This window comes from Eumetopias jubatus, unplaced genomic scaffold (genome assembly GCF_037043125.1).
Source record: "Eumetopias jubatus isolate StellerSeaLion01/CBP00866 unplaced genomic scaffold, mEumJub1_p1.0 scaffold_3, whole genome shotgun sequence".
Classification (NCBI taxonomy): domain Eukaryota; kingdom Metazoa; phylum Chordata; class Mammalia; order Carnivora; family Otariidae; genus Eumetopias; species Eumetopias jubatus.
Genome location: NW_028274809.1, coordinates 141,042,431 through 141,066,315, shown reverse-complemented (window position 1 = coordinate 141,066,315; position 23,885 = coordinate 141,042,431). Strand labels below are relative to the sequence as shown.

The window sequence follows — 23,885 nt, the reverse complement described above, 5'->3', positions numbered from 1 at the left end:
ACTGATGAACCATGTTAACACTAGCAAAGTCTGCACACTAGGTTATTCTCTGCACAGTTATCTCAGTATAATTGTATAAAGCAGTGGATCTTAACTTCAATGTTCCTGCACATTAATATAGCAAGATGAGAAAAGGATGGCATTTACAACTATGTGCCTTTGCAGATAACCTAGAGTATGTTTTATCTGGTTTAAAATCTGAAGCCTAAGAATGGAAATGTCCTATGTGTCAACTTTTGAGAATCATTGACAAGTAGTATTAGCATGCTTTTATTATTCCAAGAAGTATTTCTAGCTGAAAATCTAAGTTCTAAAAGGAATTAGATACATTTATAGATAATATAAAATAATTAAGGCAAGCTAGCAAAATTTGAAGACATACGTGTTTTGTTTTAAGATTTTGAATCGGTTTATAACCTTTGTGAGGTCATCTTACTGATCTCTTTCTTTACCCCTAGTGCAGTGCCTGGTCTGTAGTAGGCACCCAGATTAAATGTTTAAATGTTGGATTAATTAGTGAATAATGAATGAATCAAGGGGATATGACTGAAGGCTTTATTTTCTGGTACTGAAACACAGCAGAAGTCTGTATCAGTCAGGGTTTTTCAGAAAACAGAACCAAGTAGTATGTACTATTTATATATTTATTTTGCTGATTTGGCTTACATAATTATGTAGATTGGCAAGTCTAAAATTTGTAGGGCAGCAGCACCTGGGTGGCTCAGTGGGTTAAGCACCTGCCTTTGGCTCAGGTCATGATCCCGGGGTTCTGGGATTGAGCCCCACATCCCATCCAGCTCCCTGCTCAGCAGGAAGTTTGCTTCTCCCTCTGCCTCTGCCCTCCCTCCCATGTTCATCCTCTCTCTCTTTCTCTCTCAAATAAATAAATAAAATCTTAAAATTGTAGGGCAAGCCTGAAGGCTGGAAACTTTTTTAGACAGTAGCTTATTCTTGAGGTTGAATTTCTACTTCCTCAGGGAAACCTCAATTTTGTTCTTAGGGCCTTTCAACTGATTGTATGAGGCCCACGATATTATCAAAGATTAACTCCTTTAAAAACAACTGATAGTAGACACTAACCACATGTACAAAATAATCCACACAACAACACCTCGATCAGTGTTTCATTGACCCAACCAAATGGACATAGAAAATGAACCATCACAGTATCTTTGGGTTTAAGAACTTGGAACCAAATGTATGGCCTGGTTCGGCAAAGCTGTGATGAACCCAGGAGGAATTTGTGCTGTCTGAGGCATCCAGGGCTGAGTTGATATGGGGGCAGGACTTTGACCAGCCACATTTAATGTGAACAAAGAAAGCTGCTTATTTTATTAGGAGAAAGTGGAGACAAGGTTTACATCAGTGGGTCACTGAAGAAATGCAAACAGTACTTAAAAGATTATTCTTAAGAAATCATTATGTAGGAAAAAAAAAAGAAATCATTATGTAGGGGTGCTTGGGTGACTCAGTCTGTTAAGCATCTGCCTTCAGCTCTGGTCATGGTCGCAGGGTCCTAGGATTGAGCCCTGCATCGGGCTCCCCACTTGGTGGGGAGTCTGCTTCTCCCTCTCTCTCTGACCTTCCCCCCCCCGCCCCCCGCTTGTGCTCTCTCTCTCTCTCTCAAATGACTAAATTTAAAAAAAAAAAAAATTATGTATAGCAAGGATTTAAGTTTGGGAAATTTTGTTAATTATTAGAAGTTAGAGAAATACTCAATTGGGCTAAGCTTAAGAGTTTTGTTTTTTATTATGTTTGGCTTTTGGTTTTATTCTTTTGCTTTGTTTTTGTTTTGCCCTTTTATTTACTCTCTAGTCTTGCTGTAGAAATTAATGCTTGCCTGCAGTTAAGAATAAATCAAGTGACTTTAAAGTGGAGCAAATACAGATGTAGTTAGCTTTGCCTTTCCTTTTTACTTAATTTAAGGTTTTCAGGGGACTTAGTGTTTTGAGAGAGTTTCAAATATATTTGTTTTTGGCAATGGATGGTAAAGGCCAGGTAGATTAATGCGGATTAGTCCAATTTAGATATGAAAATCTGTGAAATTCATGCCAGCTTGAAGACTTTAGGGAAGGATAATTGTAAAAATTGTCTTCCTAGTGTCATTTTATCATGTCTGACACTTTTCCTTGAATATAAATTCTCTTCCCCTTTTTCTTTTGATCTGAATGTGCAATACCTTTCTTTCCCAAATTCTGCTGAGGTGCCAACAGTCTTTCTTGTTTCCTCTCTTTTTCCTTTTCCACTTACGTTGTTTAAATTCAAAGAGCTTTCTTTGTAGAAATTGAACCAAATAATAAGGCAGCATAAAACAGTGAGCTCAGCAGAAAGTGATTTGCTTGTGATTAACCCTTGAGAATTGAGTCACTGCAAGATAACAAAGAAAGAATGTTTTTTGAGACAACCTGCTCATTCTTCTTTTCCATTCTTAGATGAGACCTTTTTTCTCCCCAGGTGTTACGAATTCACGTACTGCTTTGCTTGGGCTTTATTTATCATTTTCATGATGGCATGTTTTTAGAAAAACAAGTCCAGAAGAGAGCTGATGACCTCCCTTTCTTCTGACCCCAGTCCTCTCACAGATTTTTCTCTTAGGCAACACCATTCTTCAGCTGTTTAAGGCAATAACCTTGACATCCCTTTTTATACCCCAGCTTTATTGAGTTATAATTGACAAATAAAAATTGTATATATTGAAGGTATACAATGTAACTTTATATACATATACATTGTGAAATAATTACCACAGTCAAGCTAAATAACACATCCATCACCTCACATTGTGTGTGTGTGTGTGTGGTGAGAACACTTAAGACATACTCTTAGCAAATTCAAGTGTAAAACTTACTCATCTTATACTGCATGTTTGACCAACATCACCCCATTTCTCCTACCCCCAGGCCCTGGCAACCACCTTTCTACTCTCTGCTTCAATGAGTTCAGCTTTTTTAGATTCCACATAAATGTGAGATCCTATACAGTATTTGTCTTGCTGTGTCTGGGTTATTTCACTTTGCATAATGTGCTCCAGGTTCATACATGTTGTCACAAATGCCAGAATTTGCTTCGTTTTTATGGGTGAATAGTATTCATTTTCTTTATCCATTCATCTGTCAGTGGACACTGTTTCTTCTTTCTCTCATACTTCACTTCCAATCTCTCAACAAATCTTAATGTCTTTATCTTCAGAATGTATCCAGAAGCAGACTACTTTTCCCCATCTTCATCACCAGTCCCTTTGGGCCAAGCTACTGTTACTTCTCGGATTGTTTTAATAGACTCCTAAGTCATCTCCATGCCTCTGGCTTTGACATGTCTATTTTTTTTTTAATTTTATTTATTTATTTGACAGAGAGAGAGAGAGCACAAGCAGGGGGCAGGGCAGAGGCAGAGGGAGAAGCAGACTCCCCACCGAGCAGGGAGTCCGATGTAGGACTTGATCCCAGGGCCCTGGGATCATGACCTGAGCTGAAGGCAGATGCTTAACTGACTGGGCCACCCAGGCGTCCCGACATGTCTGTTCTTAACATGACATCTAGTGATCATTTTAGAATTCTGAATAAGATAATGTTAGGCTTCTTCACAAAACAGTCATGTCTCATATCAAAGTTTAAGTCCTTATGTTGACCCCTAAGGCTTGACATGATCTGTTCCCATGTTACCTTCTGACCTCATTCCATATTCCTTTCCCACTCTTTCACTTTCTGCTCTGTGCACACTGGCATTCTGTGTATACCTTAAACACACTAGGCATACCCCTGCCTTGGGGCCTTCATACTTAATCTGCCTGCCACATTTCCTTAGACATTGGCATGGCTTCTCCAGTTTCTTCAGTTTTTTTCCCCCAAAAGTCACCTTTTCAGTGAAGCTTTCCCTGCTTACTCTATCTAAATTTGACACTCTCGGTATGCAAATACACACCCACTTCTTTACCTGCTTACTATTCTCCACAGCACATAACACTTTCTATTGTATATTTTCCTGATTTATATTGTTTAATGTCTGTTTCTTGTGCTAAAATGTAGCTTCAGAAGGATAAGGATTTTGTCTGATAAATCCTCAGAACTTAGAATTGTGACTGGCATATAATATAGTAGGTGCTCACGGAGTATTTATTGAAATCAGTCAACCAGTCAAAGATGAGAGATAGCCTCCAAATAGCTACTTGAAAAATACCTAACTCTTTTATTGGAAGTTTCTGTAATTTTCTTTTTAGAACAATTCAATCTTTTCTTCATGTTTTCCTACATGGACTTGTGGATTATCTTCATTTTTGTGATGAAGTTTACCCGACACATGGCTCTTTATTTCATTTTCTTGGTCATCTGTGAGATTCTTGGATATATTTACCTGGTCTAGGATGTTTAGAGACATGATTATGTGTTAGTGTCTTGGTTAAATTTGACGACCACTGTCTGTTACATTTTCCCATTTCAAATATTCCATTCACTAGCAGACACACAGTACAATACACAAGTCATACAAACTCTAAAAGCCATCTGGATAGTGGGGAAACTTCTTAAGGTCATTTCTATCTCATTATACAAATTTTTGAAAAGCTACTATGTACTGAGTACTTAGTTAGATTTTGGAAATCCAAAGAGATAAACAGTCCCTACTTCCAGAAAACTCACATTTTAGAAGTTTGAAATAGGTAAAACCATTATTAAATTATGTATCATGTATTATAATAGATCTGTTAAATACTGTGGGGGCACTAAAGAGGTTTGCTTGGGTGAGGAGATGGATGGGGAAAACTCCACTGGGAGATGACCTTGAAGCTATTGGTTGAAGAATAAGTAGGAATTTTCCAGGAGGACTGAGCAGAGAGGAATAGAATGGAGTAAGAGTAAAGACGTGGGGGGTCAAGACGGACTGGCAGAGATACTCACATTTCCATTTTATAGATGAAGAAATGGGCCCAGACAAATCAGCTTAGGATAACAGAACCGGCAAATGTTGATTTGGATTTTGATTCTGATTAACTTTGAAGCCCATACATCCAGGGGTCAAATGTGTGGATACTCAGGGTGGAAGATTGAGGGAGTTCATGCTTGCCACATGGATGAAAAACATGACGTATTATAAAAAAAAAAAGTACAGATTTAGAATACTAAAGGCAAAGAGGAATGGGGAATGGTAAGAATTAAGGATGAGGAGGAGGATGATATTGAGCAGATTTGAAGGCCAGCAGACATCAGAAGCCATAATTTTCTTCTGCTGCCATTTAGTGTGGGCATAAGACTTTTCTTCAGCCAGACTTAGCGGTGTAAGAAAAGGAATCTCTGTGGTAACTCTCCAGCCATTTTGAAGCCAATCAATAATTTCATTGAGATTTTATCATTCATTGGTTTCTGCAGTGCTATTATGCATATGTATGGATATTTTAATATCCAAAATATTCATGCTTTGTGTATGGTCAAAGGTAATACAGTGAAAACTATGCTTTTTTGGCATTTTTCACAGATAAAACCTAAAATTGTCATGAATTTTTAAGAATTAAGTACCATTGGCCAATATCACATAAATTTGTTACGTGTATACATACTGTCTTTGTTTTTCATGGTGACCATAATGAAACTGTTAAAAACTGAATTTCCAAATTTGGGGCAAATAGAATGTTTTCTGTTTTTCTTATATAGACCACTGTTCCCAAACAGCAGTCTGGACTAGTTGTGAAAGAATTAGTTGGTAGAATTTCTAACTGATGTGTAACTGATTTAGTTCTTAGCACTCTCCCCCCCCATATATATATATGCACATTTTTCTCCAAGTTTTTATTATAACCAATTTCCAGTTGGTTAACATATAGTGTAATATTACTTTGAGGTGTAGAATGTAGTGATTCATCACTTAACATACAACACCAGGTACTCATCACAAGTGCCCTCCTGAATCCCCATCACCTATTTCACCCATCCCCCACCCCCACCCCTCCAGTAACGATCAGTTTGTTCTCTGTAGTTAAGAGTCTGTTTCTTTTTTCCCCCATGTTCATTTGTTTTGTTTCTTAAATTCCTCACATGACTAAAATCATATGGTATTTGTCATTCTTCTATGTGCACATTTTTATAGAAAGATCAGCTTCTTTAAGTATGTGCTAGCCTAATGTACAGAGAAGAAAAATGTATCTAAGAATTTATTTAGATCTTCTGCAGGCCTAGATAATGTTAGCGACTTTCCAAACCCATATACATCTGAGTCTTCAAAGAAAATGTTTCAAAACTAAAACTTGCCGAAGGCAGCTTTGTGGATATTTTTAAAAACAACAATAACAAAAACCGTTGTGTGGCGCCCACATTTACCATCTTCCCTTTCCTGTGTTCGTATGACACCTGTGTCAGTTTTAGCTGGGCCACAGTACAGGTATATACCCATCTTTCTTGTTACATACCACTGCCTGATTGCTTTTATTTTCAGCACATACTGTAGTTTTCCTAAGTCAAAGAAATAACATTTCTCTAGTTTCTGTAAAATCACAGATGTACCAGTTGCATGAGCAATTTTAGACATTTAACCTGCTTATTGCCTCATTGTTCGAAAATGACTTTCCCTGTGGTACTAACACTATGCCTGATTCACCATTTTGCTTTTAAATTGTCTTTTCAGTGTCGTTTTTGTCATTCTATTACCAGCAATTTAGTTTTAAAGAATCGTTATTTAAAAAAACATTCAAAATAAAAATTGAAGTATACCACGTGCTTGACACTGGATCAGATATGATGTTGCATATATAAAAGAAGTAAATGAGATCTGGTTAGCCTGAGGATATAGTACTGAAGTTTAAGTAAATGTGAAATAGCATAGTAATAAAGCATATGTGAAATTTTTTTCAACACTGGTAAATTAGAGAAGATGTTGATGGAATTCTCTGATATTTACACAGTTATGCTAAATGAACCATGGGCAATTTAAAAGCCCCAGTATGTTTTAGAAGTTATTTTACTTTTAAAAATTAAAGCCAAATAAAGGTATGGTTAAGAGTTTTGTGTGAACGACTTGCTGAGATTTCAGATTCGCTCTCCTGTACTTCCTGTTTTCTATATTTGCAAGTAGACAGTTTCTTTTCCCCGTTGGGGTCATTCACATATGTGGAGGGCTGGGGGAATTTATTGTTGTTTTAGAGCTCTCAATTTGTGTCTGAAAGAAAAATACCAATGAATTTTTAGTGAATGGAAAACTGTTAGGCAGTAGATAAATATGTTTTTCTGGGAAATTCATCATATTCTTATTCTGGACCAGTTAAGGTTAAAGTTTTAAAACTTAATTGCTTATATCTAATAGTTTTAGTATTTCCATTGAAAACTTTATGAGAAAGACCTTTGTTCTTATTTCAGAGTACAAAATCTGATTGTGTAAGATACATGGTATTTTTTGAAAATCTCAAGTTGAGTTCAGCTTCCAAATAATATATTTTTGTTTGTTATCAATTGTCTATGCTTAAAAAGTATAAATTATTTTAATATCAATACAATGGCACTAAATTGATACCTTTCAATAGTTACCCTGAATGTAAATGGGCTAAATGCCCCAATCAAAAGACACAGGCTATCAGATTGGATTAAAAAACAAGACCCATCAATATGCTGTCTGCAAGAGACTCATTTTAGACCCAAAGACACCCCCAGATTGAAAGTGAGGGAGTGGAAAACCATTTACCATGCTAATGGACACCAAAAGAAAGCTGGGGTGGCAATCCTTATATCAGACAAACTAGATTTTAAAACAAAGACTGTAATAAGAGATGAGGAAGGACACTATATCCTACTTAAAGGGTCTATCCAACAAGAAGATCTAACAATTGTAAATATCTATGCCCCGAACATGGGAGCAGCCAATTATATAAGGCAATTAATAACAAAAGCAAAGAAACACATTGACAACAATACAAAAATAGTGGGGGACTTTAACACCCCCCTGACTGAAATGGACAGATCATCTAAGCAAAAGATCAACAAGGAAATAAAGACTTTAAATGACACACTGGACCAAATGGACTTCACAGACATATGCAGAACATTCCATCCCAAAGCAACAGAATACACATTCTTCTCTAGTGCCCATGGAACATTCTCCAGAATTGATCACATCCTAGGTCACAAATCAGGTCTCAATCGGTACCAAAAGATTGGGATCATTCCCTGCATATTTTCAGACCACAATGCTTTGAAACTAGAACTCAACCACAAGAGGAAAGTCGGAAAGAACTCAAATACATGGAGGCTAAAGAGCATCCTACTAAAGAATGAATGGGTCAACCAAGAAATTAAAGAAGAATTAAAAAAATTCATGGAAACCAATGAAAATGAAAACACAACTGTTCAAAATCTTTGGGATACAGCAAAGGCAGTCCTGAGAGGAAAGTATATAGCAATACAAGCCTTTCTCAAGAAACAAGAAAGGTCTCAAATATACAACCTAACCCTACACCTAAAGGAGCTGGAGAAAGAACAGCAAATAAAGCCTAAACCCAGCAGGAGAAGAGAAATCATAAAGATCAGAGCAGAAATCAATGAACTAGAAACCAAAAGAACAGTAGAACAGATCAACGAAACTAGGAGCTGGTTCTTTGAAAGAATTAACAAGATTGATAAACCCCTGGCCAGACTGATCAAAAAGAAAAGATAAATGACCCAAATCAACAAAATCATGAATGAAAGAGGAGAGATCACAACCAACACCAAAGAAATACAAACAATGATAAGAACATATTATGAGCAACTCTATGCCAGCAAATTAGATAACCTGGAAGAAATGGGTGCATTCCTAGAGATGTATCAACTACCAAAATTGAACCAGGAAGAAATAGAAAACCTGAACAGACCTATAACCACTAAGGAAATTGAAACAGTCATCAAAAATCTCCCAAGAAACAAAAGCCCAGGGCCAGATGGCTGGCTTCCCAGGGGAATTCTATCAGACATTTCAAGAAGAATTAATACCTATTCTCCTGAAACTGTTCCAAAAAATAGAAATGGAAGGGAAACTTCCAAACACATTTTATGAGGCCAGCATTACCTTGATCCCAAAACCAGACAAAGACCCCATCAAAAAAGAGAATTACAGACCAATATCCTTGATGAACATGGATGCAAAAATTCTCACCAAAATACTAGCCAATAGGATCCAACAGTACATTAAAAGGATTATTCACCATGACCAAGTGGGATTTATTCCTGGGCTGCAAGGCTGGTTCAACATCCGCAAATCAATCAACGTGATACAATACATTAACAAAAGAAAGAGCAAGAATCATATGATCCTCTCAATAGATGCAGAAAAAGCATTTGACAAAGTACAACATCCTTTCTTGATCAAAACTCTTCAGAGTATAGGGATAGAGGGTACATACCTCAATATCATAAAAGCCATCTATGAAAAACCTACAGCGAATATCATTCTCAATGGGGAAAGGCTGAGAGCTTTTCCCCTAAGGTCAGGAACGCGGCAGGGATGTCCACTCTCACCACTGCTATTCAACATAGTATTAGAAGTCCTAGCCACAGCAATCAGACAACAAAAAGAAATCAAAGGCATCCAAATCGGCAAAGAGGAAGTCAAACTCTCACTCTTTGCAGATGATATGATACTGTATGTGGAAAACCCAAAAGACTCCACCCCAAAACTGCTAGAACTCATACAGGAATTCAGTAAAGTAGCAGGATATAAAATCAATGCACAGAAATCAGTGGCATTCCTATACACCAACAACAAGACAGAAGAGAGACAAATCAAGGAGTCGATCCCATTTACAATTGCACCCAAAACCATTAGATACCTAGGAATAAATCTAACCAAAGAGGCAAAGGATCTGTACTCAGAAAACTATAAAAATACTCATGAAAGAAATTGAAGAAGACACAAAGAAATGGAAAAACGTTCCATGCTCATAGATTGGAAGAACAAACATTGTGAAGATGTCAATGCTACCTAGAGCAATCTACACATTCAGTGCAATCCCCATCAAAATACCATCCACTTTTTTCAAAGAAATGGAACAAATAATCCTAAAATTTGTATGGAACCAGAAGAGACCCAGAATAGCCAGAGGAATACTGAAAAAGAAAAGCAAAGCTAGCGGCATCACAATTCCGGACTTCCAGCTCTATTACAAAGCTGTCATCATCAAGACAGTATGGTACTGGCACAAGAACAGACACATAGATCAATGGAACAGAATCGAGAGCCCAGAAATGGACCCTCAACTCTATGGTCAACTTATTTTTGACAAAGCAGGAAAGAATGTCCAATGGCAAAAAGACAGTCTCTTCAACAAATGGTGTTGGGAAAATTGGACAGCTACATGCAGAAGAATGAAACTGGACCATTTCCTTACACCACACACAAAAATAGACTCCAAATGGTTGAAAGACCTAAACGTGAGACAGGAGTCCATCCAAATCCTAAAGGAGAACACAGGTAGCAACCTTTTCGACCTTAGCCGCAGCAACTTCTTCCTAGAAACATCGCCAAAGGCATGGGAAGCCAGGGCAAAAATGAACTATTGGGATTTCATCACGATAAAAAGCTTCTGCACAGCAAAAGAAACAGTCCACAAAACCAAAAGACAACCGACAGAATGGGAGAAGATATTTGCCAATGACATATCAGATAAAGGGCTAGTATCCAAAATCTATAAAGAACTTATCAAACTCAACACCCAAAGAACAAATAATCCAATCAAGAAATGGGCAGAAGACATGAACAGACATTTCTCCAAAGAAGACATCCAAATGGCCAACAGGCACATGAAAAAGTGCTCAACATCGCTCGGCATCAGGGAAATCCAAATCAAAACCTCAATGAGATACCACCTCACACCCGTCAGAATGGCTAAAATTAACAAGTCAGGGAACGACAGATGTTGGCGGGGATGTGGAGAAAGGGGAACCCTCCTACACTGTTGGTGGGAATGCAAGCTGGTGCAACCCCTCTGGAAAACGGTATGGAGGTTCCTCAAACAGTTGAAATTAGAGCTACCATTCGATCCAGCAATTGCACTACTGGGTATTTACCACAAAGATACAAATGTAGGGACCCGAAGGGGTACGTGTACCCCAATGTTTATAGCAGCAATGTCCACAATAGCCAAACTGTGGAAAGAGCCAAGATGCCCATCGACAGATGAATGGATAAAGAAGAGGTGGTATATATACACAATGGAATATTATGCAGCCATCAAAAGGAATGAGATCTTGCCATTTGCAACAACGTGGATGGAACTGGAGGGTGTTATGCTGAGTGAAATAAGTCAATCAGAGAAAGACATGTATCACATGACCTCACTGATATGAGGAATTCTTAATCTCAGGAACCAAACTGAGTGTTACTGGAGTAGTTGGGGTTGGGAGGCATGGGGTGGCTGGGTGATAGACATTGGGGAGGGTATGTGCTACGGTGAGCGCTGTGAATTGTGGAAGACTGTTGAATCACAGATCTGTACTTCTGAAACAAATAATGCAACATATTTTAAGAAAAAAGAAAAAGAAGAAGATAACAGGAGAGGAAGAAAAGGGGAGTATGTCAGAGGGGGAGACGAATCATGAGAGATGATGGACTTTGAAAAACAAACTGAGGGTTCTAGAGGGGAGGGGGTAGGGGGATGGGTTAGCCTGGTGATGGGTATTGAGGAGGGCACGTTCTGCATGGAGCACTGGGTGTTATGAACAAACAATGAATCGTGGAACACTGCACCAAAAACTAACGATGTAATATATGGTGATTAACATAACAATAAAAAAATTTAAAAAATTATTTTAATATCAAATTAATTGCAAAGACTGTTGAAGAGGTAAATAAGATATAACTCCTTCCAGTAAGGAATTTTATTTCCAATAAGGAAAATGAGTTTTTGATGAGCTGTGCTATACTTTGTCCATTCACTGTGGATAAATAAGATTTGATTGCACAGTTTTTGGTCATATATTGAATATTTTTATTTGCTCCAGTGATCTATCTGATTTGGGTTTGGTTTTGTTGTTGTTTTTAAAGGTTGCAAGGCTTTTCGTGTTTATCTTTCTGTAAAGTTAGTCTTTAGAAATAGAGGTTAACTCTGGCATCAACATTATTTTTCCCGTATTATTATTATTATTTTGTTATATTATTAATATTTTTCTTGTTGAATGAAGAATGAAATATATATGGCAGGTTCCTGATGTGCTCTAGGAGCACAAAGGTAACTGATATACCCTTTTTTAGTTTAGTGAGCTTCTTTATTTTTTTACAGAGATTCTCATGTTGGGACTTGTAAACTGAAGGGCTTCAGAGAAACCCTTGGATCCCTTCAAACTATATAAAAATTTTGCTGTGTGTATATATTTATGGTTTTCTGGGGAGATCCATAGATTTCATTAGATTTTTTTTTTTTTAAGATTGATTTATTTGACAGAGAGAGAGAGACAGCGAGAGAGGGAACACAAGCAGGGGGAGTGGGAGAGGGAGAAGCAGGTTCCCCACTGAGCAGGAAGCCCGATGCTGGGCTCAATCCCAGGATCCTGGGATCATGACCCGAGCCGAAGGCAGACGCTTAACCGACTGAGCCACCCAGGCGCCCCTAGATTTTTTTTTAAGATTTTATTTATTTATTTGACAGAGACAGTGAGAGCAGGAACACAAGCAGGGAGAGTGGGAGAGGGAGAAGCAGGCTTTCCACCGAGCGGGGAACCTGACGTGGGGCTCGATCCCAGGACTCTGGGATCATGACCCAAGCAGAAGGCAGACGCTTAACGACTGAGCCACCCAGGCACCCTGATTTCATTAGATTTTTTAAAAGACACTTGGTATCTAGAAAAGCTAAAGGAAACACATTTAACTATAAATTAATGTAATAAATGTTGTAATAAGGATAAAAATAAAGGTCTTTGGGAGATTAATGTAAACATTGGAGGCCCACCGTGTTCAGTGTCCTACATAGGACTCATTTGATATAGGCCTTTGCCCTGTGCATAGTATAGTGACTGGTGTATGTAATGTTTGTATTAGTGAGGGTCAGGTAGTAATGGGTGGGTTTTTTTTGAAGATAGTTTAATGAAGGGATTATTGGCAGAGGTGGGCATGCTTTAAGGTAACCAGAAATGAATGGTGAATCACCCAGGGCCTGGCAATGGTTGGAAATTTATCCACCCAGGGAAACAGGCAAGAGGATGGGAGTTATGTTCCAGAACCCAATAACAGTTGTAGGCATGGAAGAGGAGCCCTTTAACAGGAGCTGTGGCCAAAGAGGAAACATAGCAGGGAGTAAATTGTACCATTACTTCTATCTCTTTACACCTTTTGCTTTTCTGCTGATGCTTCCTGTTGGGAAGGACTGTCTCTTATGCACAGTATTTCAATCCCACTTGGCCATATAAAAGTGGGGCTTGGGCTCAGAATACTTCCCTACCAAGAGAAGTGGAGCTCACATAGCCTGTGCTGGGTTTACCGCCTTTGTGGCATTATCTTTCCTGGTTTCATGCTTATTGGGTGTTTCTTTGTTCTGCTTAAGCATAGTCAATGGCTCTCACATGTGCCCTCAGATATTTCAGTATTTCAGACTCCAGGGACAGTGTGGGGTAGAGAGGGGGAAGGTCCTTCTATTGCACCACCAGCGGGGTGGGTGCTTGTAGCTCCATTTCCGTTAGTCAGCTAGCTGCTGGGGGCACCCACTAGCCATAAGGGACTGACGCATACAACTGGAACTGATCTTTATCTTCTCTAATGTGAATAAAGCATTATCCAGTGCTTGACTTTTACAGTGTTTTCCTTTGCAAATTTGATACGAAGATGCAACAGGCAGACGTGTCTGGAGTCCTCACCTGCGATTGGTAACCTATGCTTGGTGTTCTTTTTGACACTTCCTCTCCTTGGCAAAATCCGCCCAGAAACTAAAGGGCAAGTGAGGACTTGGATAATGTGGTCTTTAGAGATAAGGGAAGGCAGAAGCACAGAGCAAGTCCTAAAGGTGAAGAATGAATCTGGAGGGACAAATGGAGAATAATCAGCAGAGTGCTTAATACTTATTTATTGAATTAAATTGAATTTTTATTGTTAAACATAGTTTAGGTTTATGTATTAAAGTGAAAAATGATCAAATGCCTAATGCTTTAATGTTTCTGATATAAATACCTTTAAATTAAAATCTCTTTGGAATTGTAGAGGCAGCTATTTGTCTTTTGAGTAGTTGAAGTAGTAAAATGACAATAATTATTACTCTATAAAAATGTGAAATTTTATATAGACTAACTCAATTTTTCAAGACTTTATATTTTTTAAATATGCATTTTTCGAAATGTGAAAATTTGGATTATTTAATCTAGAAAAGACCAATTCATTTTCTAGGGCCTACCTCAAAAATTACTTCTATGAATCTTCCTTTAGACAAATTCAGGGTTTACAGAACACTGTTCATACTTCTGTCATACCTTATATTCAATAATGGCTAGTTATTTTTATTGATAATATTAAAAGCGGTTCACATTTACTGACTGTTCACTATGTGCCAAGCCACTATATTGAGTCCTTTATATACATTATTATATTTTATCCTCACAATAACCCTAGGAAGTACAGATACGATTGCTTGGTGCTTGGGATGCCTCAATGGACAGAACAAGTTCCACAAAGGCTAGTGATCTTTATATGCTGGTATTAATATTTCTGCACCATTTTGTTGTTGTTGTTAGTATCCCCTAGTTACTCTTTTCGTTGAGTACTTGTTATGTGTTTTAACCATTTAGATTTTTTTCTATGAAGCCCGTGACCTTTTGCCCATTTTTCTTTCTTTCTTTCTTTTTTAAAGATTTTATTTATTTATTAGAGAGAGAGAGAGGGAATACAAGCAGGGGGAGTGGGAGAGGGAGAAGCAGGCTTCCTGCTGAGCAGGGAGCCCGATGTGGGGCTGGATCCCAGGACCCTGGGATCATGACCCGAGCCGAAGGCAGACGCTTGATGACTGAGCCACCCAGGCACCCCATTGCCCACTTTTCTATTGAATTGTCCCTCTTCTTATTATTGATGTGAGGGAATTCTATATGTGTCTTTGGATATATGCTCATTGTCTGTTACGTGTTGCTAATGACTTCTCCCGTTCTGTGGCAGATTTAGGCTGAAGAGTTAAGAACAACTATCTGGGTAGGCAAAGGCAAATATTTCTAGTCAGATGGAAGAATAAACAAGGTTATAAGGAAGGGAAATAAATGCACACATGAAACAGTTGAGTAGTTTGTTTGGACTGAGGTTCATTAAAGTGAACCAGTGGAAGATAAGACTGGAAATTTCAAACTACATAGCCTCAGGGAAGCTCTAGAAAATGGCAAAAAAAATACTTCAACAGAATATCTTATTTTAAATCAGTACTCACTTCCCTTCTGTTCAGGACAACCTGTCTAGACGACCTGAAAGGAACTTGGGAAACTGTTTTGCCTCTCTGGATAGGTAGCTCTAGGCTTCCTCTCCTCTGCCAGGGAAAGAATCTTCTTTCCTAAAGTGCACCAGTGTTACTGCCTGGTGAAAAGGTATATCTTAGAACTAGAACTGAGAACTATAGATAAACTTCATCTTGTCCATGAACAGCTCTAGATTTCTGAGAGAAAGCTAACTGTATATTAAAGTTAAAGCACCTCATACAGGTGCTCTTTGTTTCCTGGTTTTTCTCATGATAGAGTCTTCCCTTGAAGATTTGGGGCTTTGATTTCCTAAGACTTGTATTCTTTTACGGAACTTGTAGACTGATGTCTGTAGGGCTTTTTGGTTTTGTCATCCCTCTAGTCTCAGCCTCCATCTAACTACTTCTGCACCAATGTGAAATGAATCCATTCTGTTTCCTACTGAGATTATTCTAGATTTTTTTTTTTAATGGTCTTTCCTGAGTCTAGTGGATTTACCTCTTTCACCACTAATCAGACAAAAACACTTCTGTGATGTCTCTTCTTAATTTCTGTATCCATCAAAATTTGATTTGGTTACAAGTGCCTGGAAATTATAGTGGCTTATGAAGATAGAATTCTATTTTTATCTCATATAAATAAAAGCAGTCCAGGGGTGCTATGGCAGCTCCATGATCATTGAGGACACAGTCTCCTTTCACCCCATTGTTTTTCCTTCTTTATCCAAAATGGCTGCTCTAGGTAGAATGTCTACATTTCCAGCAAGCAGGAATGGAAAAGGAGAAGGACATTTCCTTCATCCCTGAAGGACTTCTCAGAAGTTGCACATACCACCACCCTGCTTATTACCTTAAAAGCCAACACTTAGTTAACATAGCCATAGTCTAAGGGAGGCTTGGACATATGTCTGGTTAAAAATAGGAACTCTTGATCCTAGAGAAGAAAGGGAGAATAGATGTTGGGGGGAAACCATTGATCTCTGCTACATAAACCTTTTCTGTTATGATTTAAATATTTTTCTGAAATGGTAAAGGAGAAAAGCATAGAATAATATGGAGTATATAACCAATTTAAAATAGATTTTTATCATAATGAGCTCATAATTTTAGATTCTGAATTCTTGGCTCTTACTTAAAAAATTTTTACATTGGTCTAGAGAGGTAGAAGTAAATTAACTTTTAAATTATTCATAATTTTTACTAATTTTTGGCAGTTTGACTTCTTTACTAAACATAGATCTAATGTTTTATCAAAATTTTAAATATAGCAAATGCCATTGAGCATTGTAAATATAAAGGGAATATGTGCTTTTTATCTTTGTAGAAGATAAGTATATTTAACCCACTATTAAGAATAATTTACAGGGGCGCCTGGGTGGCTCAGTCAGTTGAGCATCCTACTCTTGGTTTCCGCTCAGGTCATGATCTTGGGGTCGTGGGATCGGGTCCCATGTTGGGTTTCGCACTCAGTGTGGAGTCTACTTGTCACTCTCCCTCTGTTCCCGCACCCCCCCCCAAAAATAAATAAAATCTCAAAAAATTTTAGTAATAGGTAACATACAAGCTCTTGGGTAGAATGAATTCAAATATATGGAAATTAAATGATACCTAGAATAATTTTGGTTTACTGAAAATTAGCTGATATAGTACGCAATAGGTAGAATCCCATAGACACTGCAGATTAAAAAAAAATTCTATCCTTCACAGCAGAGCTTGAGGGAAATGTATTTAACGTAATTATTTTCATTATTTAAAATGGCTTACTTTAAAAAAGCTAGTGTGTAAGACTGTGTAAGTGATAATCATTTTTTCCTTCATAGGCAAGAAGTTTGATAGCTGTAGGACTGGGTGTTGCAGCTCTTGCATTTGCAGGTAAGATAAATAAAGGATAAATGTTGCAGAAGAAATATTTTCAAATAGTTTCTATAGTGATTCATGAGGAGACCCTCCGTATTCTGAGGTTTGGGTTTTAAGACATACATTTTCATTTTTTTCCTCCCATTTATAGTCACTGAACATTTGTCAATGTAGCAAAAACTAGATGAACTGTGTAGTGAAGAAAATTAACAATGTATGAAGCTACTGGGGCACCTGGGTGGCTCAATTGTTAAGCTTCTGCCTTCGGCTCAGGTCATGGTCCCAGGGTCCTGGGATCGAGCCCCACATCGGGCTCCCTGCTCGGCGGGAAGCCTGCTTCTCCCTCTCCCACTCCCCCAGCTGTGTTCCCTCTCTCATTGTGTCTCTCTCTGTCAAATAAATAAATAAAAATCTTAAAAAAAAAAAAAGCAAAAAACAATGTATGAAGCTAGGAAAACTAGCCCCAATAATAGTTGACCTTCCTGGCATTTTTTTAGTTTGAGCTATATAGTATACTTTAAAAAAATTCTTTAATATGAAGCAATGTAAATGATATGGGGTTCCTTTATTCTACCATGTTGGATGTTTTTTCTTGCAGGGTTAGATTACACATTTCCTGAGCTGTAGCTTTTTCTGATGAGCATAGTTGTTCCCTGCAATGTATTAGTTACTTCATTTTTAACACATTGGTGTAATTTTTTTGATAAACTCAGGAGAATTTCTTTTACTGCCCAAATCACCAAAGAATAGTTATAAAAATTTAAAGCAAAATTGCTCTCTTCCAGTCATTAACTTATAGTTTTAAATTACCTAGCTATTTCCTAATCATATGTTAATCTGAGAGCATCTCCTTGTTGATAAAGCTTTACATTTTTTGTTTTAGCATTTGTATCTCAAGTTCCATGGGTTTGATTTTGTTTCTTGGATCTTCTTTTTTAAGTGAAGTTACATTCCATTGTGGTTATATGGAGTTAGTAAAATCCAGTAAAAAAATGAGACATAAAAATTTTTTGTTTTGTTTTATAAGTATGGTACTTAATTTCACACGACTCTCTTTTAAAGCACCTTAACAATAAACACTTTAAAATCAAGAAGATCAGTGGTTCAGATTCTCTTGGTCTTTGTGCCATCAGGGTCTTGTATCTTGATATTATAACTGTACTGAGGTTTCATGAAAAGACTATCACGTCCACAAAGGAATTCTGACAAACTGGCCCATAAACATGGAACAATTTTAGTGTTAACTGTTACAGTATTAACTATAATTGGCATAGTTATTTTAAAATTCAAATGTAAGATTTTTATTTGAAATTAAAGAAAGATGCTGTAGTTTTTTGCCAGGTTCTTCTTTCTCAAATGAGAAGAATTGGCGTACATGTTGTGTATATACCATGCTGTTGCCAAATTCTTATCTTTTTTTTTTTTTTAAGATTTTATTTATTTATTTGACAGAGAGACAGTGAGAGAGAGAGAGCACACAAGCCGGAGGAGTGGGAGAGGGAGAAGCAGGCTTCCTGCTGAGCAGGGAGCCCAATGTGGGGCTGGGGCTGGGTGTGGGGCTCGATCCCAGGACCCTGGGACCATGACCTGAGCCGAAGGCAGATGCTTAACAACTGAGCCACCCAGGCGCCCCACCAAGTTCTTATTACTAACTAGAATATTAAATAGCAGGAACATCTCTTCCAGAGCCAAATATAACTGAACAATAGAATTTAGGAGAAAGTATACTTACACTTGTTGGAACTAGGTCTTCTGGTTTATGATTCAAGTAAACCTCCAGATGTCACTTGTTGAAGGCTTTGCTTGCTGTTTTCATTGAGACTGCCTGATTATATGTGCTTTTAAAGGAATTTTGCGGTAATTTAAAAGCTATACTTTGTACCATTGTAGAATCAAATGGACGTTGACATCTCTAGGGTAAGAGATTTGGATGAATTAGGCTTTCACTTATTTAATTTCACTTATTTAATTTATTTAATTTACCTTTATTTAATGTTCTTGATCTCAAGAATTTTTTATCTTCTACTTGGATTGACTACTTCCCATTTTCCATTTCTAGCATCCTATTTTTCACTTTCACATGTTGTTTGCACAGGAATAACAGTATGTTTAGATAGTAACTTTTTCTAAAAGATGTTTGTAATTGAACTTCCCCAGTGGAAATCTTCATTTGCGAAGAAGGTTATGGCTGGAAATTGAATAAAGTCCAGAGTGTCATAATGGGTTTTCTAGCAAGACTTTTCAGGAAGAAAGACACTACAGTTGGTAGATACATATGCTGATTAGGGTACAAAAGGTAAATTGGCCAGGTAATATTTTATTCTTGTTCCATACCCTCAAAACAATTTGGAACCTGTTTTGCTATTGAAGACTCAGAGGAGTTTTAATTAGTAGGATACCTAAGAAAAGAAAACACCAAAATAAAATATGTTTTTAGAAGAATAGTCATCCTCAGTGAGAAATTGACAGTAAACATCTTTGGTGAATATTTCTTACATAACTGCTTTTTTACTTTAGAGGTAACTCCATTAAAATTATTCCTATGTTGTATAGATCATAAGTAGTTTTTGTTTTCCATATATTTCAAAGTGATTATCACTGAGAAAACCAGTACAAATAACCAGATATGTGAATATACATATGTGAGAGAACTTTATCTATAGTTTGTGGTGGAAGGAGTACTAGGATATTATTTTTTTGTTACCTAGCATATTGTATAAATGTAAGAATCATAAACATTGACATTTTCTCTCTTTTTTTTAAGATTTTATTTATTCATGAGAGACAGAGAGAGAGAGAGAGAGAAGCAGAGGGAGAAGCAGGCTCCCCGCTGAGCAGGGAGCCCGATGCGGGACTCGATCCCAGGACCCTGGGATCATGACTGGAGCCGAAGGCATACGCTTAACCATCTGAGCCACCCAGGCGCCCAACATTTTCTAATTTTATAATCATGAATTAGAACTTGATAAATTTAGTAACTCTTTTAATGATGTTAAAATGAAATGCTTCCTCTTTAATAAATTAGAAATTTGAAAAAATAGGACTTTCTGGTAAATTTTGAAATGGTTTTTGAAATAACGTATATAGAAGCAGCTATCAGTAAATATTGTGGTTAGTACCTTGTGGGTATTGTATTTGATTATAGAAAATATATTTGCTTTTGTTCCTGTTATTATTTAGGTCGCTATGCATTTCAAATCTGGAAGCCTCTAGAACAAGTAATCACAGAAACGGCAAAGAAGATTTCCACTCCTGTGAGTTAAAGATGGCTTTAGTAAGAAGGCTCATTTTGACTTTTGTTTATATGCCGTATTTGATAGTAATTCAGAAAATGTCTTGGATTTTCCAACATTTATAGTTTACTTTCTTGATTATATCCTTGGATGGTTTGTTTAATTTATTGATTTGTTTTAGTTTCTTGGCCACATTATTTTTATTTCTAACCTCATTCCTGCTTTTGACATCTAATTACTATATTCTTTTTTAAGATTTTTAATTTATTTATTTGAGAGAGAGAGAGTGAGAGAGAAAGAGAGAGGATGAGAGGGAGGAGGGTCAGAGGGAGAAGCAGGCTCCCTGCTGAGCAGGGAGCCTGATGCGGGACTTGATCCTGGCACTCCAGGATCATGACCTGAGCCGAAGGCAGACACTTAACGACTGAGCCACCCAGGTGCCCCCTAATTACTATATCCTTTTTAGTAGTATCACACCAACTTTGAGGTAATTTATCTTTGTTGTTTAGTTAATATTATTTATTCTTGCAGTGATTTTCTGTAGTAATCCCTGTGGTAAAAGCTGGGTATAGTTGATGAACAAAACAGACATGGTCCCTGCCCTGATGGAGCTTACCCAAGAATTTATTTCATCCTAAAATTTGAAACTGGTCCCCTTGTACCACCACCTGGTCATCTCAAACATAAAATGATAAGATTCCAATCCTGAAATCTGTAGGGCTTATACATTCATCTACAGGCATTGTAGTTACTCTCCTGAGCTGAATATAAGTGAAGAATGAATGATAGTAGGTATCTAAAAGACTACAGTGTAGTGAACTGGTTTGTAACCACTGGACACAATGCAGAGAAAACTCACTGAAGCATTACAGCATAAACATTGACTTTTGGGAAATAGAAACAGATATGGGATAGATCAGCTTGGCTTGCAGCAGTTTGAGAATGAATGGCTTGTTTTAGCAAAGGCATTACAGGCTTGTGAGGCTTAGTTAGTCATGAACAATGACCACACTTTCAAAGGAGGACATACTGACAAATAATTAAACTCAGGTTCAAAAGAAGTGCAGGTGATATTGCAGACCTATAAATGTATGTCTGTGATTAGAGGGAACATTTTTTTGGAGGGTTATTTTTTCCTTCTGTTTTCCTACTTATATTTTATTTGGCTGCAGTATGAATAGGTATTTAGCATTCATTCAGTAAGTATTCATTAAACTCCTACTACATGCCAGACACTATTGTGGGGAGTGGGCTGTGGTCAGGGAACCATAAAAAGACATTGCCCTTAGGAGCGTACGTTTTAGTGGACACAGGCAATTAACAAGTAAATAAGTAAAATACATAATATGTAGAAGTGTTGGCTGCTTTCAAGAAAACTAAATCAGTGTAAGAGGTTAAAGAATAAAAGCAGTGAGGAATCTATATTAGATGGGTCAGGAAAGGCCTCTCTGAGATGAGGGAGAAGGCCAGGTAAATCTCTGAAGAAAGAGCTTTCCAGGCAGTGAGAACACTGCAAAGGTCCTGAGGTGGAAATGAGCTTTGCAGTGAGAATTAACTCCAGAGGAGTATGCACAGAGAATAGTGGTAAAGTAGGGCCTAGATCATTTCAAGCCCAATACACTGCAAATTTTACTTCCAGTATAATGGAAAGCTTTCGGAAGGTTTTTGAGCATGGGGGCAATGTGATTGGCATTTTAGATCATCACTCTGCTCACTGCATGGAGTGTCGATGGGAATGAGCCAGAGTAAAAGCTATCAATCCAGTTAAGAGGGTATTGAGATAGTGCAGGTAACAGATAATAGTGGCTTGAAATATAGGAATGGAAATAGTGATGTAGTTCTTTAATGGATTGTTATTTATGTCTTTCCATATGTTTGTAAATAACGAATGGAGCAAATTTCAGAAATTATTTCTCTTCTGTTAAGGTGATCTTTGGTAGATATATTTATATTGTAAACAAAAGACAAGTTTTGTAGAACTACGTTATTTAACATTGTAAAGGAAGAGAGAGCAAGAAAATGAGAAAATTTTCACTGCTCTGTGGAGGCTCACGGATAAGGTAGAATAATTTAAGAGATTGTCACGGGTATACTGAACTTGGCACCTGCATTTCTTAAGGAGAGAAATGATGTATCCTTCTTTCCTTCTCCTTTGTGGGCCTGAGGTAAGGTACACTTTTATATAAATCTGGCCCTTTTTTCCCCCACGAAGTACTACTGCAATTTGCAGTGAAAATATTTCTTAGAACATCTTTATTATCATCATCGTCATCATAATTATACCTCTCTGAAGATTAGAATGTCTTAAAAAATTCTTTAAATATTAATAATTCTAGGGAAACTGAGAAATAAATATATACATACTTTCTCTTGGCAAACTAATGATTTCAAAGTGTCAAACTTCACAAAATAACGGCATTTACAGTATTTTGATGTTGTAAATATGATTCATTATGAAACTAAATAGAGTTGCTAAAAAATGGGAATTGTAATCATGTGCCACTAAATCTCTGTGACTCAAAAGAAGGCCTGCAAGGTTCAAGTTCCTGTGGGTTCTTTTTAAATTTTTTCTTCAAGTTTGCTTTCTCTGTGCTTTAACATCATCTTGTTCTTAAATCTCATCTTTGTTTTTTCATACCTTTTTTCCCTCCATTTTTCTGGAATACTGCCTGGAGTAATTTTTTCATATGGAATGCATGGATGGTAAATGTCTTAAGTTCTTCTCTGCCAACAGTTTGTTTCTTTTGCTCTCACTGTTAATCATCAGTTAGCTGCTGGCTCTTTGGAATGTGGTGGAGCCAGTATGAGAGGAGTACAGAAATCTCTGCTCAGGGGGCTCCTGGCTGGCTCAGTCAGTGGAGTCTGCTGCAGCTCTTGATCTTGGCGTCATGAGTTCAAGCCCCACGATGGGGGTAGAGAGTACTTTAAAAAAAAAAAAAATCTCTGCTCAGACTGAATGAACCTCAATGCCCACATACATGGTTTCTTGCATATTCATAGCCACATTTTCTGGTACACTCAGACTCTCAGCCAGAATTTCTGATGTTCTTATATTTACTCCTTTGTAAGCAGCCTGTTTTGGTTTTCTTTTGTTGTTTGTGTCTAAAACACAAACTTTAGTTTTTTGGTGATTTTTGTTTGTTTTTTAACTCTGGAAGTTTTGGAGGTTTTCTCTTTATTATTGATGTTCTGAAATTTCACAGGTATTCTTAGTGAGACTTAAGTGAAAATTGTCTATCTTTTGTCTTAGAAGATTCTCTTATACTGTTCTTTAATTATTTTTTCCTTCCACTGTCTCTCTTCTCTGTTCCTGGAACTCTTATTAGAGACACATTGGACCTCTAAGTGTATCCTTTATGTCTCTAAACATTTTCTTTCTTATTTTCCATCTTCTTATCTTTTTGTTTTACATTCCACAGTATTTCCACAGTTTA

At 37.3% G+C, this 23,885-nt stretch overlaps 1 protein-coding gene across 1 annotated transcript in view; it reads left to right on the top strand.

Moving 5' to 3' along the window:
• DNAJC15 (DnaJ heat shock protein family (Hsp40) member C15) overlaps window positions 1-23,885 on the top strand; it is a 90,254-nt gene that overhangs the window by 14,639 nt on the left and 51,730 nt on the right. Inside the window, exons 2-3 of the mRNA XM_028103347.2 lie at window positions 17,182-17,233; window positions 20,399-20,472. Of these exons, the coding sequence (XP_027959148.1) occupies window positions 17,182-17,233; window positions 20,399-20,472 (126 nt within the window). The remainder of the gene's footprint in view (window positions 1-17,181; window positions 17,234-20,398; window positions 20,473-23,885) is intronic.